This window comes from Rana temporaria, chromosome 2 (assembly GCF_905171775.1).
Source record: "Rana temporaria chromosome 2, aRanTem1.1, whole genome shotgun sequence".
NCBI classification, from domain to species: Eukaryota; Metazoa; Chordata; class Amphibia; order Anura; family Ranidae; genus Rana; species Rana temporaria.
Window position 1 is genome coordinate 435,022,788 of NC_053490.1, and position 20,648 is coordinate 435,043,435.

General features: G+C 42.6%; 1 protein-coding gene across 1 annotated transcript in view; it reads left to right on the forward strand.

The window, feature by feature from the left end:
- SMG6 (SMG6 nonsense mediated mRNA decay factor) overlaps positions 1–13,880 on the forward strand; it is a 359,235-nt gene extending 345,355 nt beyond the window's left edge. The window contains exons 17-19 of the mRNA XM_040338357.1: positions 7,390–7,601; positions 10,266–10,347; positions 10,762–13,880. Coding sequence (XP_040194291.1) covers positions 7,390–7,601; positions 10,266–10,347; positions 10,762–10,892 — 425 coding nt within the window. The 3' untranslated portion in view covers positions 10,893–13,880. The remainder of the gene's footprint in view (positions 1–7,389; positions 7,602–10,265; positions 10,348–10,761) is intronic.
- The last annotated feature ends 6,768 nt before the right edge of the window (positions 13,881–20,648 follow it).

Consider the following 20,648-nt stretch of genomic DNA (forward strand, 5'->3'; position numbering starts at 1 on the left):
TACGCCGCCGTACCTTACCTGGCTTTAGTTCGAATCCTTAAAGATTTTGCTCCGTAAGTTACGGCGGCGTAGTCCATCTCTGGCGGCGGAATTCAAATCGGCGATTAGGGGGCGTGTTAAATTTAAATGAAGCGTGTCCCCGCGCCAAATGAACTGAGCATGCGCCATCCCGAATATTCCCGCCGTGCATTGCGCTAAATGACTACGCAAGGACGTAATTTTTTTAACATAGACTTGAATTACGTCCATACCAATTCACGGACGACTTGCGCAAAAAAAAAAAAAATTCAAATGAAACGCGGGAACAACGGCCATACTTAACATGGCAAGTCTAACTATACGCCGCAAAAAAAACAGCTTTAACTATACGCCGGAAAAAGCCGACTAGACGATGTAAGAGAATATGACGGCCGCGCGTACGTTCGTGGATCGTCGGAAATAGCTAATTTGCATACTCGACGCGGAAAACGGCGAGAACTCAAACCAGCGGACGCCGAAGTATTGTATCTAAGATCCAAAGGCGTACGAAGCCATACGCCTATCGGATCTAACCCAGGTGCCGTCGTATCTTGGTTTGAGGATTCAAACCAAAGATACGACGCAGGAAATTTGAAAGTACGCCGGCGTACTCGCTCTGTGGATCTGCCCCTCTATGTAAACTGCAGGAATATTGAATGCACATGTGAGCACTATACAGTGCCTTGTAAAAGTGTTCACCACCCTTGACATTTTTCGTGTTTTGTTGCCTCACAACCTGGAATTAACATGGATTGTTTGAGGATTTGCATCATTTAATTTACAGAACGTGCCCACAACATTGAAGATTTTATTTTTATTTTTTTTGTGAAGCAAACAACATATAGGACAAAAATAACACAACAAGTCAATGTGCATAACTATTCACCCTCCTAAAGTCAATACTTTGTAGAGCCACCTTTTGTGGCTATCACAGCTTCAAGTCGCTTTCGATAAGTCTCTATGAGCTTTCCACATCTTACTACTGCAATGTTTGCCCAATCCTCCTTGCAAAACTGCCCCTTCAAGTTGAATGGTTTGTGCTTGTGAACAGCAATCTTTAAGTCGGACCACAGATTTTCTATTGAATTGAGGTCTTGGCTTTGACTAGGTCATTCCAACACATTTACCTGTGTCCCCTTAAACCACTTAAGTGTTGTTTTAGCAGTGTGTTTGGGGTCATTGTCCTACTGGAAGGTGATCCTCCGTCCTTGCATCAAATCACGCACAGAGTGGTACAGGTTTTGCTCAAGAATATCCCTGTATTTAGCACCATCCATCTTTGCCTCAACTCTGACCAGTTTCCCAGTCCTGACTGCTGAATGGAGATGGTATTCTTTGGGTGATGTGATGTGTTGGGTTTGCACCAGACATAGACGTTTTCTTTGATGGCCAAAAAGTTACATTTTAGTCTCGTCAGACCAGAGCACCTTTCTCTATACATTTTCGGAGTCTCCCACATGCCTTTTCGCAAACTCAAAACGTGCCATTTTGTTTTTTGCTGAAAGTAATGGCTTTCTTCTGGCCACTCTGCCATAAAGCCCAACTCTATGGAGTGTACAGCATATTGTCGTCCTATGTACAGATATTCCAGTCTCTGCTGTGGAACTCTGCAGCTCCTCCAGGGTTACCTTAGGTCTCTGTGCTGCCTCTCTGATTAATGCCCTCCTTGCCCGGTCCGTAAGTTTTGGTGTGTGGCCGTCTCTTGGCAGGTTTGCTGTTGTGCCATGTTCTTTCCATTTGGTTATGATAGATTTTATGGTGCTCCTAGAAATCATCAAATATTTTTTTGTAACCTAACCATGACTTGTACTCCTCAACAATATTGTCCCTTACTTGTTTGGAGAGTTCCTTGGTCTTCATGGTAGTGTTTGGTTAGTGGTGCCTCCTGCTTAGGTGTTGCAGCCTCTGGGGCCTTTCAAAAAGGTGTGTATATGTAATGACAGAACGTGTGACACTTAAATTGCACACAGATGGACATCATTTCACCAATTGTGACTTCTGAAGGTAATTGGTTGCGCCAGAGCTTTTTATGGGCTTCATAACAAAGGGGGTGAATACATACGCACATGCCAATAACCAGTTTTTTATTTCTGAAAAATTGTTTTATGTATATATTTTTCTAATTTTACTTCTCCAACTTAGACTATTGTGTTCTGATCCATCACATATAATTCAGATTAAAAAAAAACATTGAACTAAAGACACTAATGTAACAAAATAGGTAAAAAAGCCAATGGGGGTGAATACTTTTGCAAGGCACTGTATGTGGTTGATGTTTTAAGGGCTAGTCCACCTGAAAAAGATATATCAGTTTTTGGTAGATGCTGTTCAAATACTTGGTCTGAATTCACAAGCCGTAAAAGCATTTTAAAATCAAGCTCTAGATACTTCTGTATCTATTAGCATCTATCATGTTCAAAGTTCACAACAGAGGCACTGAAATCACAGCTCCTTTCCCTTTTGCTTATTATGGATAAAAGAATCTTGGCAGCCTCCAAGTCCTCTAATTTTAAAGAAGAGATACGCTTTCAAAGTTCACTTATTCTCTTTGTCCCCCTTTGCTGAACAAACAGATCCCCCCTCTTCCTCCAAAAACATACTTATCGAGATCCAACTTATCAAGCCTCCTTTTGTGTGTTGACATACAACACCATTGTGCCTGCGCTGTGGAGACCGATAGACTTAATCTCTTTGCCCTTTTCCACTGACCTGTCACAGATTCAAAGAAAGAGGCCTCAAAGAAGAGGCTGTGGATGCCCACAGCCTCTTCTTTTTGGTCACATCTGCAAATTGGAGGCCCATGAAAGTTGATGGGCACTACTATACTATGTAGGCACGGCCAGGAAGAGCAGTAGATGTGTGTGTATGCCATGTCATGAGATAAATTTCCAAAATGACCCCTATCTCCATTCATATTTGTAGACTAAGTTTGAGTAGCTGAAGCTGCCTGTAAAAGACACCACATTTTCAAGGAAGATGTCTGGGGAAGAACTTGACCAATTCATTAAAGATTCATTAAAATTGCTATACCCAGGCTTCAACTTCCATACTTCTGTTCAGCCCTTCCTTTCAGCACAAGACTTTGGCCTCAAAGCCCAGCAGGTCTTCCCCAAAGCCCGGTTCCCAATGAAGGGACACCCTCACTCCTAAGAGTGTAGGGACTTCTATTAGTTTGCATCTTTATGGGTCACAGACATCCCAGACTGCTTTCTTCTCGAACAGGCTCAAAGGAACCTGTTCACAGTACCAAAGCCCAATGCAGTATGCGGTCTATTCTGGACTTAAAGTTCCTCAACTTTCCCTAGCTTTAAATTCCAAAATTTCACATAAAAATCAGCAAGATCAGAATCTCTGAGACAAGCGGAGTACCTAGCATCTATAGACATCCAAGATGTCTAACTGCATATTTTCATTTATACGCCTCATCAGTGCTTTCTGCATTTTGCAGTGGCAGACAGTCATTTCCAATTTGTCCCACTGTTCTTTGGCCTATTCTCTGCTCTCAAAATAATCGCAAAGGTCCTAGCACCTCTTCTTGCCTTTCTCAGAACTCAGGGCATCTACAGTAAGTTACAGGTTATCTAGTCAAGATTTTCTTGAATGACTTGTCTCCCTTTCAGCTGTTGGCAAGCATACACATTACAATTCAAATGCTCCAGACTTTTAGAAGGGTGAACGATTTAACCATTTTTTTCTTTTAATCAAAGCTCACATTTGAGGTCAAAGTGACATTCACAGCGAGATTCTGTGTGTACGTTTTAGGCCTTATGGTAGCCTCCTTTTTGAGGCTGTAGCATTTGCCCATTTTCGTCCAATACTTCTCCAATACAACATCTTGTTGACTTGGAGCAAGCATGCTCTTTCTAATGACCTACCCATACTCCTGTCTTGCCAAGCAAGGAATTTCCTAGCTTTAACAATAGACAAGTCTTTCCTGCCTAATCCCTAAATGGCTCTGCAGCATTGGACATTGTGTCTTCTGCAAGGACCCTGAATCTGGGAGAACTCAGATAATACCAGTGTGGTAGACTGTGGCTTACTCCAACCACCAAGTGGGCACCAGTAGTCTTACAACTTTAAAGGACGCAAAGCAGATGATCTCATGGAAACTGTCTAGCCATCTCTGCAGTCCACATCCATATAATTGTTTGTTCCAGTGGTCCATCTTTACCCAGGTGTCTTCAGTCTGATGTGTCAGAATTGGGGGACTCAAGATGTAGACATCCTAAACTCCAGCTGCAACAACAAACTACCTGATTGTAGCCAGGAACAAGGATCCTCTAGCACTGGCCTTGGATGCCTTGATAATTCCCTGCTCTTAGTGCAGACTAAGCTATGCCTTCTCTCCAGTGCAAGTTCTGCCTTATTTGCTCCAAGCTAGAGAGCAAGAGAGGAAAGTGGTGTTTCTCATTGCACCGAATTGGCCCAGAAAAGCCTAGTACAGACATACTCAGACTACTAGCAGACAACCCTTGGCCTTTTCCCAACCATGGCAGGATCTGCTGTCTCAGGGTCCTCTATTCCATCCTGCTTGTAAATTATAGAGTGGTCCCTGAGTCTGGTATTTCTATCTTGCTGAAAGCAAGAAAAAACACTTCCAGTAAGATCAAGATAAACAAAGGCACTACAATCCCAGAGATAACACTTGGCTTTAAAGTGTTTCTAAAGGCAGAAGGTGTTTTACATTCTATGCATGAAGGTAAAAAACCTTTAGTATGCAGTTCCCCCCTAATACTCACCCAAGCCTGATCGCGTTCCAGCGATGTGCATAAGAGCAGCTGCTATCCTGGGTCTCTTTTTTTTTTTTTTTTGGCTGAGTGACCAGTGGGAGTCATTGGCTCCTGTCACTCACAGCCACTGAAGTGTCTTATGGACACAGAGGGGCTCGGGAGCGAGCATGCATGCACGAATGCCCCCATAGCAAGCGGCTTGCTATGGGAGCACTCGGAGAAGAGTAGATGCCAGAAGCTCCGGAGTGGGACCCGAGAAGAGGAGAAATGGGGCTGCTCTGTGCAAAGCAGGTAAGTATAGCTATTTCTTTTTAAAATTTAAAATAAATACATTTTTAATATCACTTTAAGCACTCTGAAGGGACAGGTTTCAGCATTATTATTATTATTTGTAAGACTTCTGGTTTCTCTCTGCCTTCAAAAACGTTACTTTGCGTTGCTGCCCCTATTGCATCACCCTCTGTTTCCTTGGGATTATCAGCTTGTTCTTTCTGCCGTGTAGAAACAGAAACCACCCTTGAACCCATTGGGGATACTCCCTTAGATGACCTCTCCCACAAATAAGACTTTTTGGTTGCTATTATGCCTGTCAAACATGTCTTTGAGTTGGTGGCTCTCTTGTAAGGAACTGTTCCCCATACTTCATAAAGACAAAGTTTATGCCCAAGACCAGCCTTTCTTCCCAAGGTGCTGCTCTGCTTTTAAATAAACCCTTGTGTGATGGATCAGAAAACCAATTGCTAGAGCTTACACTTTCAAGGATAAATCTCCTGCGCTTTCATGTGCCTACTCCACCTGATCGGTGAGAGTTTCTTGGGAATTTTGGCACCAGGCCTCTGTAGCCCAGCTATGTAAGGCTTTCCACCTGGTCCTCTGTTCATGCTGTTTCGAAAGTTCTACCAGGTGGATGTCAAATCTGTGAATGCATCTTTTGGCTTCAATGTTCTTGCAGCAGGACACTTAAGTTTTTTTGACCATTGACGACGTTGCTGGGCCTGTTGGCACAGTTCTATTTGCCATTTGTTGCCCTTATCTCTCATTCATTGCTTGGGGACATCCCAGGATCTAAGAATATTTTGCCTGTGAATCAGGAGCTTTGTGGTTATATTGGTCAGGAAGGGATGTAGTTTGGAGATGTTGCGAAGGTTGAAGCTTTGGAAAGGGATTGGATGTGGGGCCAAAAGGAGAGTTCAGAGTCCATTATAACACCTAGCACCCTGGCATGTGGGGATGGTTGTGCCATTGCTCTTGACAGAGAAGTCAGGAGTAGAGGAACGTGGAGGATGAAATATTAGGAGTTCGGTTTTGGACAAGTTGAGTTTGAGGAAGTGGTGTGACATCCAGACAGATATGTCTGTTAGTAAGTTAGTGATACGTGAGAAGACTGATGGAGTGAGGGGTGGAGAGATAGATTTGTGTGTCATCAGCGTAGCAATGATATTGAAAGCCACGTGAGGTGAGGCTATCGGTTGACCCAGGGAAGAGGTGTCGATTGAAAATAGGAGGGGTAGAAGAACAACCTTGGGGGACCCCGATGAAGAGGAGGAAATGTCCAGAAGTAGGAGTGAAAATTGTGTTTGTTGGTTTTGAGGTTAGCAAGTCATTTGTGAGCTTTAGAAGAGCCGTTTCTGTTGAGTGTTGAGGGCGAAATCCAGGCGGAAGGATCAAGAAGGTTATTCTTTGAGGTGGTCACTCGGTTGTAGACCAGGCGTTCAAGTAGTTTAGAAGAAAAGGGGAGCAAGGAGATAGGGCATAGATTAAGATTGGTAGGGTCCAAGTACAGATTTTTAAGTATGGGGGTGACCAGTGCATGTTTTAAAGCATTGGGGAAGATGCCGGAAGAGAGGGAGAGATTGATGAAGTGGGTTAGAGAGTGTAGCATAGAGTGAGAGGGTGACTGTAGTATTTGAGAGGGAATAGGATCCAGGGGACAGATAGTTAGGTGGGCGTTAGAAAGGAGTTTAGCAACTTAGTCTATAGTAGCAGGTTTGAATAAGGGGAGTGTCAATTGTACCTGTTGACACGGGGTGACAACTGGGGGAGATACTTGTAGGGTGGAAATTCCATCACAAATTGTGTCAATCTTATTTTTTAAGTGACTAGCAATCTTCTGGGCATTGAGCGAGTTGGTGGGGGGGGGGGGGGGGCGCAGAGCAGTGGAGGACAAAGTAGAGAGTTGAAGGTAGAGAAGAGTTGACGGGGACTGGATGAGAAGGTGTTAATAAAAGTGGTAAAATAGGTGTGCTTGGCAGTGTGGAGGCAAGTAGTGTATATGCGGAGAGCAGATTGTATTGGTTGAAGTCTTTGAGAGACTTTGCCTTATGCCACAGGTGCTCAAAAGCACAGCTATGTTTTTGTTTTATGTAACATGACAAAATGTGGACAATTTAAAGGAGTATGAATACTTTTTCAAGGCACTGTAAGGGCACCTTTTAATTTTATTCCTAGTACACTAATTGATAATGAAGTTTGAAGCTACTGGCCTGCTTTGGTACAGTTCTTATAATAAGATACTGTATATTAAATGGTGGATCTTAACTCAGGAGTTCATACTCATAACCTGTCTGTCTTCTATGTATTCTTATGGTTTCCATTTTTTTTCCTCTGATACCTTTGTCGTTGGCATATTTTTGTTTTGCAGTTATCCATGAGCTGGATGGTCTTGCCAAAGGACAAGAATTTGATCAACGCAGTGCTGGACATACTCGCTCACTTCAGGAGAAAGCAAAGAAAGCCATCCAGTTTCTGGAGCAGAGGTTTGAGTCTCGAGACCCCAATCTGCGAGCGCTTACAAGTCGTGGCAATGAGCTGGAGTCTATCTCCTTTCGCAGTGAGGACATTTCTGGGCAGAAGGTACCATCGTTCTTAGATTTGTCTTACTGACCTTTATCTCCTATATAATGTAATACAGTCTGTTTTGACCTCTGCTTACTCCTGTGGCTTCTTCTGTTTGCTATTATTTATTTCTCATATTAATTTAGGAACAGCATTTTGCAGAGTGCCTTGTAGAATAAATAGACCCTTCATAGCAGCCCCTAACCACATGAACTTATTGTCTGTTGTCCTTACCATTGTGATACAAGCACACTTATGTAAAACAGATTTGCAGGAAAGATGGTTAACAACCCAATGTGTGTTTGAATTGTTGAGGAACTTTGAGAAAACCTGTTTGAGCAAGGGAGAAAATAAAAATTCCATGCAGATGATGTCCCTGGAGAGAATTGAACAGGAGACTAATACTGAAACCAATTAATATTAACCACTTAGCCACCATGTGGTCTGTGCACTCTGAGATGGCATTTAACTTGCACAAAGTGACAATCGAGTGGTTTATACGCTTTGTAAAAATACATTTTACCTTATTAGTTAATACTGAACCAAGGAGCCTATTGCTGCAAACCAAAGTGTATCAAAAAGTTCACTCTCCTGCACTGTGTGGTTAAGTCCCAATGTGTTATCAGATTCTTATCTTGACATGTTAGTATATGTGGATAATGCACACCTCGTTGCCTTCCAAAGACTGGGGGAGTCCAAATTAACTGAAAGAAAGCACAGAAGAACACATGGGGCACATAGGCCTAGCGCATTATCCTCAATACATGTTTTATTTAATAAAAATCTAGGTGAATATACCGTATTTATCGCGGTATAACGCGCTCCCGCGTATACCGCGCACCTCTAAAGTTGCCCCGAATCCTGTGGAAAAAAAGTTTTTTTTGTACTTACAGTTTTGGTGTCTTGCGTGGCGTCCATCGGCGGCCTCGTCCGGTCCGGCGTTCGTCTGCGGATTCGGGTGTCCTCTTCGTCGGGTCCGGCGTCCTTCTGCGGCTTCGGGTGTTCTCTTCGTCGGGTCCGGCGTCCTTCTGCGGCTTCGGGTGTCCTCTTCGTCGGGTCCGGCGTCCTTCTGCGGCGTCCTCCCCGCTCGTTTCCCACGCCGAGTTTGAATACTGCGCCGACATATGCAGAGCGCAGTACACTCGTGTATTGTCGGCAATGCTCGGCAACTCTCGCGCTGACGTCCTGTATGTCCAGGACGTGAGCACGGAAGGAGCCGAGACTGCCCGACTATACCCGAGTGTACTGTGCTCGGTATATGTCGGCGCAGTATTCAAAACTCGGCGCGGGTATCGGCGTATACCTCGCACCCACGATTTGCCCTGATTTTCAGGGCAAAAAAGTGCGCGGAATACGCCGATAAATACGGTACTCACAAACCAGTACTTGTGTCATAGCATTATCCTAAAATCATCTGCTTAAATCCATATGTGAAAATCCACAACACTTGTTACATCGACTAATGCGTTTCAAGGTTTCCCTCTTCTTTTGGCCTCATTCACACTACGGGCCATTCGGGTCCGTCTGTCACGGACCTGAACGGCCACTCCATGCATCGCTATGGAGCGTCGGATGTCAGTGGAGACATGTCCGCTGACATCCGATCTGCTAAAAACAGATGTATGGGGGCCACGTCCCCATTCGTCCATGCGGATCGGGTAAGATCTGATGAAAACGGACATGCTGTCCATTTTCATCAGATCGCTCCATAGGGATACAGCGGTGCACGACAAGCCCCTCCACGCTCAGTGAGCAGAGAGGAGCTATTCATCCGTTGGCTCAGCGGAGATCTGCAGACTGAGCTGACGGGAGCAGGCGGACTCCGTAGCGACAAAGTCCGCCTGTGTGAATGAGGCCTTGGAGCCTTGTTTAAATGTCTTTAGTGTTGACAAGGAACTTTTCGGTCAGGATCAGTGCTTTCTCTATTTAGTGCTGCTGTATGTAGCTTGAGGAACAAGGAAGCTATGTACAGCAGCACTAAACAGAGAAAGCACTGATCCTGACTGAAAAGTTCCTTGTCAACACAAAGAGACATCTAAACAAGGCTCTGAAGAAGAGGGAAAGCTTGAAACGCGTTGGGTGATTTGACTACAAGTGTTGTGGGTTTTTGCATATGGATTTAAGCAGATGATTTTATGATAATGCTATGGCACAAGTACTGGTTTGTGAGTATATTCACCTCCATTTTTATTAAATAAAACATGTATTGAGGATAATGCGCTAGGCCTATGCGCTCTCTGTGTCCTTCTATGCTTTCAGTTAATTTGGACTCCCCCAGTCTTTGGAAGGCAACGAGGTGTGCATTATCCACATATACTAACATGTCAAGATAAGAATCTGATAACACATTGGGACTTAACCACACAGTGCAGGAGAGTGAACTTTTTGATACACTTTGGTTTGCAGCAATAGGCTCCTTGGTTCAGTCCCTACAGCAAAACCTTAAATTCTGCGGAATCTGTATTTTCTGCTCAAGCTTATGCAGGCTTTATCAAGATTCTTCCTTTTTTCTCCCTCAACCACGAACTTCAGGTATTTGACTAGTAATACATTTAGCCTTGGTGTGTGCATTGGTGAATGTGAAAGGGACATAACGGGGCAAGGTTTGTGATGTTGGTGGTTTGAAATTGAATACAATAAACTGGAAGTGTTTTTAATTTCTAATATGTATTTATTTTCCAGGGAAACAATGATGATTTGATCTTGTCTTGTTGTCTGCATTACTGCAAGGACAGTGCAAAAGAATTCATGCCATCAAAAAAAGGTAACAACTCAATGAATATAGTTTAGCAACATATGCTTACCTATTGGTCCTTGGACCTAATATGCTGTTATAAACACCTTGAGGGTGCCACTTAATCCTTGTCCTATTGTGGCAGATTAAAGTGACATCATGGGCTGCCCAAGAACATCTGTCATAGGATTAACCTGCCACAGCTGTCCTTGTTTATACAAGTTCTGGCCTCTGGTTTGTAACACAGTGGATGGTTACCAGTGTCAGATAGTGACAGGCTTCCCCCTCCTCTTCACAGTCGACCTCCGCTCCCACGTTCCTTCTCTGTGAGAACTTGCTGCTAAGCTGTTGCATATTTCCTTTGGCTGCTGAGTCTGGTACCTCATATGCCCTTCTTCATTTTCTTGTCCTATGTTTTCATCTTGCTCTCTGTCCTCTTTTCAGATGATCCAATACGCCTGAGAAGAGAAGTTGTCCTGCTAACTGATGACCGTAACCTCAGAGTCAAGGCCCTGACCAGGCACGTCCCTGTGCGAGACATCCCTGCATTTCTCAAGTGGGCCAAAGTGGGGTGAAGCAGCCACATGTCAAAAGGAAGGAATCCTTGTGTGCAAGAAAAAAAGAGCAGAATATCCAGTGTGTGACCCATTGGGGCAAGAGGTTGTTAGTCCTGGTTTAACAATTCAACTGTCCCGTGTCAAAGCACACAAATGCTCCCCCAGACTCAAACCCGCCATCTGAAATAAACTAGAGCAAAAGCAAACGTTCTGCTCTTGCACCCTCAGCACAGGAGCTTGCTGTAATTTGGGCTAGATGAGGGTGTGCGGATAGGAGTGTCAATGTACGTTGAGTCTGATTGATCAGCAGGGGTGCACAGTCTTTAAAGGCTGGTAGTGGCAGCCTTCACCTTTTTTTTTTTTTTTTTTAATTCCTGCCAGTGGATCAGATCCCTTTTCTAGCTTTATTTCTTCTCTAGTAATGCCTATGTTATTTTACAGACCCCGCAGGCATTGAGACTTTTTCTTTCTTAGGAACTGGTTAGCAGACACATCATCATTTTTTTTTTTTTTTTTTTTTTTTTTTACTTTTAGACTTAATTTAAGGCAAAATAATGTTTTGCAAAATATTTTATAGACCAGTCCTTTCACATCAGAAACACCTTGCAAAAGTTTAAGCAGGTCGTCAGCCATGTTTTCATTGTCCTCCTTCCTCTATGTACCACATAGCTGGTGTTCTTTTTTTTTTCTTTTCTTTAAGTTTTGGTGCAGTGAGGGCATCCTTTTTTGTTTACCTTTTTATTCATGCTTTATTTTACCCCTTATTTTTTGTAGGAGCTAGTCTGTTTTGGGGAGGTGTGTAGGTGTGGCCACAAATAAATTCAGACATGAAGCATGATCTTGTTCCATGAAGTGTACAACAATACTTTTCCATTGCTTGATCGATATTCAGTGTACCTCGAGTCAAAGGTGTAAAGTCCTTATAGGCTCGTAGTGTCTGCCTTCATAATTTTCTTTTCTCCTGCCACTGGCACGGGTACCTTCTTTAGCTTTATTCTTCACTAGTATTGTTATTTTTACATGCCCCACAGATATTTTAGACTTTCATTCCTTCCTACAGGCAGGATAGCGGACTCATCATTTTTCTTTATTTTTTTTTTATTGTACTTTTATTTTTTATTTTAGACTTACTCTAAGATGGAATAATATTTCTCCAATTAGACTTCTTGCAAAAGTTTAAGCAGGAGGTCAGCCATGATTTAATTGTCCCAATTCCTGGTTCCCACGTAAAAAAATCTTTCCTATACGTTTTGGTTCAATGAGAGCATATTTTTTGCCTTTAATGCATTCTTTGTTTTACCCCCTTTTTCTTTTAAAGAAGCCAATTTAAGTGTGTGGGTGTGGCCACTAAAAAAAAAAAAATTCAGAGATGAAGCATGATCGTGTTCCATAAAGTGTACAACAATGCTATTCCATTGCTTGACCGATCTTCATGGATATACACACCAGGTTACACAGATGTTCTCGGCAGGTTTCCCTGGCAGCCAAAGCTTTCAGCAGTTTCTGTCATTCCCAGCCAAGACCTGACATCTGAAAATCCTAAAAGTCTTCTGTAGGTCCTGATGTCATCCTTTTCCCTAATTCTTTATAAGATCAGTCTCTAGAGATGCAGGCAGAAATCAACCACATGGTCCTGGCTATGTTCTTCTTGGCCCAAACCATTTTCTCCATTTAACCCTTTTTATTTAGGGGACCAGCCACACAGATCTTTAGTGAAAAGAATAGACCTTGATAAGGGAACTGGCTAAATCCTCTGGTGCAAAGACTATAGGAAGGTTTTGCTACGTTGAAATGGGATCAGGTGCCAAGCTGGCTTTCAGAAAAGCCTGTTAATGTGGATGGGGTGGGATTGTGTACTAGTTGATATGAACTAGTAGCTCTGGTCTTTTCCACAGTACTAGCCTAGCAGTGCTGATAAAAGGAGATAACCGCTACACGATGAGTGTGATATATTATTTTATGTAGTGAACTTTGTTTGAGCTGAGTTATCTGTGTGCATAAATAGTTTTATTAGAGCCGTTTTAAAGGTAATGGGAAAAGTAGTGTGTGTGTGTGTTTTTTCTTTTTCTTTCTTTCTTTTTTTTGTGGATAGATGTCTTTGTAGTTCAGTGTACAGGCTAAACAAACATTGTTGGGAGTATAGAACATTTTCCGTGCAAAATAAATAGGACATTCAATATTTTATACACACCTTTATCAATACACAATAGGCAGGCATATTTATTTATCAAGTTGTGGTGTTTATAGCCATTTAAAAGCAAGGTTCACACAAATTTGATATTTAAGTTTCAGATGGATGCCATGTAGTGAACTTCCGCTCTGCTATTACCTAAACCAGACAGAGCTGTCTCACTCCTGCGTCTGTGTTCTTGGTAATGTAAAATAGAGAACCCAATGGTATTACAAGCGAGACCTTTTCGTAATGACCCACCTAAGTGATGTGTAAAGCTTGGAAATGATTCGGCGGGTGACCTGCCTAATCCTATCTGGAAATGAAAATAAAAAAAAGTTTTGAGTGGGTATCTATCCTGTATGATTTATTTAATAATGTGCAAATGGCATAGACGTGTGCGGTAACCATGGCAAAGATCTGCTAGCAATCTTGGCTAGTTGCTGAGGTTTTGCTTTGTGCCTCATTATTAATGAAAATTCTAGTGTCCTGGTAATGAGCCAAGACTTCTGGACAGGTTAGTTCTGCAATATGGCCCACAGTAGGTAATATCCAGAAAATGTCTTGTATCCTATGACAGTCCTACTCCATTAATCTATTATATTTGCTTGGGTTGTCTTGCTATTGTTGTAAAGTAATGTTTTTTTCCCCTAAGGTGTTGTGGTGTGTGTCACCTGTGTAGCATGAGTGTTTTGCTTCTGTGTGTCTTTACTATTTTTTCCATTACATGTTGATTTTTTATTTTATTTTTCCCTGACAAGAATATTTGTCATGTGCTATTTTTAAACATTGTATTTGGTTGACAAAAAAGCTCTTAATAAACATTTTAAAAAATGGTCAGTGTGTTTATTATTCTTTAGGATTTTTTCTCTTCATTGACTGTAACCCATTATTTTATTTAGATGCAGATATGTTGAATTTAAACAAGCACCGGTCATTGGGCACTGTTTCAAATGTAAGGAGAGCAGTTTTCCAGCTTCTTTAGGCTTGTTCAGTGTATCAAAGATTGTGTGGTACACTACCAATTGTATTTTGGCTTACTATAGGAACATCAAAAATAATACTGATTGGTTTCTGTATTCGGTTTCATCTGTTTCATAGTTCATATTCTGGCCATTACAGTGCCTTGCGAAAGTATTCGGCCCCCTTGAACTTTGCGACCTTTTGCCACATTTCAGGCTTCAAACATAGATATAAAACTGTAATTTTTTTTTTTGAAGAATCAACAAGTGGGACACAATCAAGATTTGTAACGAAATTCATTGGATATTTCAAACTTTTTTAACAAATAAAAAACTGAAAAATTGGGTTTGCAAAATTATTCAGCCCCTTTACTTTCAGTGCAGCAAACTCTCTCCAGAAGTTTAGTGAGGATCTCTGAATGATCCAATGTTGACCTAAATGACTGATGATGATAAATAGAATCCACCTGTGTGTAATCAAGTCTCCGTATAAATGCACCTGCACTATGACGGTCTCAGAGGTCCATTTAAAGCACAGAGAGCATCATGAAGAACAAGGAACACACCAGGCAGGTCTGAGATACTGTTGTGGAGAATTTTAAAGCCGGATTTGGATACAAAAAATTTCCCCAAGCTTTAAACATCCCAAGGAGCACTGTGCAAGCGATAATATTGAAATGGAAGGAGTATCAGACCACTGCAAATCTATGAAGACCTGGCCTTCCCTCTAAACTTTCAGCTCATACAAGGAGAAGACTGATCAGAGATGCAGCCAAGAGGCCCATGATCACTCTGGATGAACTGCAGAGATCTACAGCTGAGGTGGGAGACTCTGTTCATAGGACAACAATCAGTCGTATACTGCACAAATCCGGCCTTTATGGAAAAGTGGCAAGAAGAAAGCCATTTCCTAAAGATATCCATAAAAAGTGTTGTTTAAAGTTTGCCACAAGCCACCTGGGAGACACACCAAACATGTGGAAGAAGGTGCTCTGGTCAGATGAAACCAAAATCAAACTTTTTGGCAACAATACAAAACGTTATGTTTGGCATAAAAGCAACACAGCTCATCACCCTGAACACACCATCCCCACTGTCAAACATGGTGGTGGCAGCATCATGGTTTGGGCCTGCTTTTCTTCAGCAGGGAAAGGGAAGATGGTTAAAATTTATGGGAAGATGGATGGAGCCAAATACAGGACCATTCTGGAAGAAAACCTGATGGAGTCTGCAAAAGACCTGAGATGGGACGAAGATTTGTCTTCCAACAAGACAATGTTCCAAAACATAAAGCAAAATCTACAATGGAATGGTTCACAAATAAACATATCCAGGTGTTAGAATGGCCAAGTCAAAGTCCAGACCTGAATCCAATCGAGAATCTGTGGAAAGAACTGAAAACTGCTGTTCACAAACGCTCTCCATCCAACTTCACTGAGCTTGAGCGGTTTTGCAAGGAGGAATGGGCAAAAATGTCAGTCTCTCGATGTGCAAAACCGATAGACATACCCTAAGCGACTTACAGCTGTAATCGCAGCAAAAGGTGGCGCTACAAAGTATTAACTTAAGGGGGCTGAATAATTTTGCATGCCCAATTTTTCAGTTTTTTTATTTGTTAAAGTTTAAATATCCAATAAATTTCGTTCCACTTCATGATTGTGTTCCACTTGTTGATTCTTCAAAAAAAATGTGTTTAATATCTTTGTTTGAAGCCTGAAATGTGGCAAAAGGTTGCAAAGTTCAAGGGGGCCAAATACTTTCACAAGGCACTGTATATTTACCACAAATCTTACTAGTATTAGCAGGTTATTTCTCACACACAGCCTATGCATACCACAAATTACACCCAAAACTAATTCTGCTATTACTCCAAAGTATGACGATACCACATGTGTGAGACTTTCACACAGTGTGGCCACATACAGAGGCCCAACAAGCAGAAAGCACCATCAGGCATTCTGGAGCATAAATGACACATCTAATTTTCTTACCTCTTGCACTTTTGAAGGCCCTGGAGCACCAGGACAATGGAAACGCCCCAAAAATTAACCCATTTTGGAAAGAAAACACCCCAACGTATAATCTGAGGCATAATGAATCTTTTGAACATGTAATTTTTTTTCTACAAATTTTTGGAAAATGTTGAAAGAAAATTAACCACTTCCCGCCCTCAGGCCGTCATATGACGTCCTTGAATTTGTGCGGGGATATCTGATGCCTGCAGCTATAGACATCATTCAGATATCAGCTTTTTCAGCCAGCGATTCCCTACACCATTAGAATGATCATAGCGGCTGTTCCACCGTTTGATCGTTAGAATTTGTATATTGCCATATACAAACAAAACTGAACTTTACCATGTTAAATGTCCAAATCCTGCTCTTGGCTATGGGATAACTGTGGCTAAAGCAGTTTGTGATGGTGAGTATAAAACCTCCCAGCAGGGAAAATTACTGCCATTAAATACTCTGACCAAGGTTCTTACCTTTCCTCACTCCATCCAAAACTAGAAATAGGTTGGCTGGACTTTTCTTTAGTATGAGCACTGTGGGTCTGTAACAGAGATAATATTAATACATATTGCAGAGGGCTGTGAACAAGGAGAATCCACTAAATCTCTTTAAAAGATTAGATGTCCAGCGCATCCCTCCCCTTACATTAGATGTCAAGAGCCACCCCCACCATCAGAAATTGAGTCCGCCGCTCTCCCTTACATCACAGTGCACCCCCCTTTCCTTATGCTGCTGCTGGGAAGAAGCTAGATACATTGCTTGAAAGCAGAAAGTAGGGGTCAGGAGAGATGTGAGGGCCACATGAAATGGCCTGGAGGCACCGGTGGATCCAGGGGGGGGGGGGCAACAGGGCAATTCCCCCCCCCCCCCGAGACAATCATGTTACATTGGCTTTTAAACTTTTTATTTTTTTATCATTTTGTTTTTAAAACTGCTTTGCGGTGCCTGCAGCTGCCACTGCCGAGTCTCTATCTCTCTCTCATCACCAGGGCCGGACTGGCCCAGCCCGGTAGGCTGCCTATCCTGAGGCTGCTTTGAGCTGTAGCTGACTGCAGCGCTCCCCCTCTTTCCTGCGTGTATGACACCGGGCATCTCTCGCAGTGTGTGAGAGCTGGGTCTGTGTTCCGCTGTGCTGCCTGTGCTAGACCTGCTTGTGTGATAGTAGATGGAACACTTAATCAGTGTTTTGTCTATCACACAAGCCCGTCTAGGGGGGGACCTTGCTAGAGCACACTGCCCTGCCGAACACAGACCTACAGCTCCTGTTTGTTCCATGACACACGTCGGGAGAGGAGATACCTGCTGTGTGATCGAGGCAATGCAATGGTGAATGCCATGCACAGTGGGGCTTCATTCATATACAAAAGTGGGGCTGCATTCATATACAAAGTGGGGCTGCATTCATATACAAAGTGGGGCTGCATTCATAGACAAAAGTGGGGCTGCATTCATAGACACAAGTGGGGCTGCATTAATATACACAAGTGGGACTGCATTAATATACACAAGTGGGGCTGCATTAATAGACACAAGTGGGGCTGCATTAATAGACAGAAGTGGGGCTGCATTAATAGACAGAAGTGGGGCTGCATTAATAGACAAAAGTGGGGCTGCATTAATAGACAAAAGTGGGGCTGCATTAATAGACAAAAGTGGGGCTGCATTAATAGACACAAGTGGGGCTGCATTAATAGACAAAAGTGGGGCTGCATTAATAGACAAAAGTGGGGCTGCATTAATAGACAAAAGTGGGGCTGCATTAACCACTTAAGCCCCGGACCAATATGCAGCCTAAAGACCCAAGGGGTTTTTACAGTTCGGGACTGCGTCGCTTTAACAGACAATTGCGCGGTCGTGCGACGTGGCTCCCAAACAAAATTGGCGTCCTTTTTTCCCCACAAATAGAGCTTTCTTTTGGTGGTATTTGATCACATCTGCGGTTTTTAGTTTTTGCGCTATAAACAAAAATAGAGCGACAATTTTGAAAAAAAAGCAATATTTTTTACTTTTTGCTGTAATAAATATCCCCCAAAAACATATAAAAACATTTTTTTTCCTCAGTTTAGGCCGATACGTATTCTTCTACCTATTTTTAGTAAAAAAAATCGCAATAAGCGTTTATCGATTGGTTTGCGCAAAATTTATAGTGTTTACAAAATAGGGGATAGTTTTATTGCATTTTTTTTTTTATTTTTTTTTTTACTACTAATGGCGGCGATCAGCAATTTTTTTCGTGACTGCGACATTATGGCGGACGCTTCGGACAATTTTGACACATTTTTGGGACCATTGTCATTTTCACAGCAAAAAATGCATTTAAATTGCATTCTTTATTGTGAAAATGACAGTTGCAGTTTGGGAGTTAACCACAGGGGGCGCTGTAGGAGTTAGGGTGCACCTAGTATGTGTTTACAACTGTTTGGGGGTGTGGCTGTAGGAATGACGTCATCGATCGTGTCTTCCCTATAAAGGGAATGACGCGATCGATGCGCCGCCATAGTGAAGGACGGGGAAGCCGTGTTTACACACGGCTCTCCTCGTTCTTCAGCTCCGGGGAGCGATCGCGACGGAGCGGCTATAAACAAATAGCCGCGCCGTGGTCCCGGATCGCTCCCCGAGCGGACCCGACCTCCGCATGTAGCGGGGGGGGTCCCGATCGGACCCCCCACCCGCTAATAGGCGAGGACGTACCCATACGCCCATGTGCCTGTACGTGCCATATTGTGGACGTATATGTACATGGGCTGGTCCTTAAGTGGTTAACCACTTCGTTACCGAGCCTGTTTTTCAGATTCAGTGTTTACGAGACTAAAACAGTTTTTTTTGCTAGAATATTACTTAAAACCCCCAAACATTATATATATATTTTTTTCTAACACCCTAGAGAATAAAATGGCAGTCATTGCAATACTTTTTGTCACACCGTATTTGCGCAGCGGTCTTACAAGCGCACTTTTTTTGGAAAAAATTCACTTTTTAAATTAAAAAATAACACAACAATAAATTTGGCCCAATTTTTTTATATATTGTGAAAGATAATGTTACGCCGAGTAAAATGATACCCAACATGTCACGCTTAAAAATTGCGCCCGCTCGTGGCATGGCGTCAAACTTTTACCCTTAAAAATCTTGATAGGCGACGTTTAAAAAATTCTACAGGCTGCATTTTTTGAGTTACAGAGTAGGCCTAAGGCTAAAATTATTGCTCTCGCTCTAACGATCGCGGCGATACCTCACTTGTGTGGTTTGAATACCGGTTTCATATGTCGGTGCTACTCGCGTATACGTTCGCTTCTACGCGCGAGCTCGTCGGGACGGGGCGCTTTAAAAAAATTTTTTTTTGCTTTTCGCATTTATTTTTAATTATTTTACAATTTTTAACACTGAAATAAAAAAAAATAAAAAAATGATCACTTTTATTCCTATTACAAGGAATGTAAACATCCCTTGTAATAGAAAAAAGCATGACAGGTCCTCTTAAATATGAGATCTGGGGTCAAAAAGACCTCAGATCTCATATTTGGGCTTAAATGCAAAAAAAATTTGGAAATGTCATTTTTTCAAATGACAAAAAAAAAAATGTCTCTTTAAGAGGCTGGGCGGGACTGACGTTTTGACGTCACTTCCGCCCAGCAGAGCTATGGGGGACGGGCGAAGGAGATTTTTCCTTCAGTCTCGTCCCCGCTCAGCTGCCGGATGGTCGCGATCCCCTCCGCCGCTACCGACGGCTCCGGTAAGCGGCGGAGGGCGCGGAACAGCGGCGGGAGGGCCCCTCTCCCGCCACCGATAACGGCGATCTCGCGGCGAATTCGCCGCGGAGACCGCCGTTATCGTGTACAGGACCGTCGGCACTAAAGATGGATACCTCAGTTGTGGCAGCAGCTGCTGCCGTTACTGAGATATCCATCTTTAAAAACAGGACGTCATTTGACTATGGGCCAGTAACGAAGTGGTTAATAGACAAAAGTGGGGCTGCATTAATAGACAAAAGTGGGGCTGCATTAATAGACAAAAGTGGGGCTGCATTAATAGACAAAAGTGGGGCTGCATTAATAGACAAAAGTGGGGCTGCATTAATAGACAAAAGTGGGGCTGCCTTTATATACAAAAGTGGGACTGCATTTATATACACAGTGGGACTGCATTTATATACAAAAGTGGGACTGCATTTATATATACAGTGGGACTGAATTTATATACAAATGTGGGACTGCATTTATATACAAAAGTGGGACTGAATTTATATATACAGTGGGACTGAATTTATATATACAGTGGGGCTGCATTTATATACAAAAGTGGGGCTGCATTTATATACAAAAGTGGGGCTGCATTCATATGTACAGTGAGGCTGCAATGATGGGCACTGATGGGGCTGCATTTATCTCTTGTACCATGTCTTCACTCTCTGACCATCTCTTGTACCATGTCTCCAGTCTCTGACCATCCCTTGTACCATGACCATCCCTTGTACCATGTCTGCAGTCTCTGACCATCCCTTGTACCATGTCTGCAGTCTCTGACCATCTCTTGTACCATGTCTGCAGTCTCTGACCATCTCTTGTACCATGTCCAATCGTCTACAAACTATGGGATAGATTTATGGCATTTATATTTAAATATTTTTTAC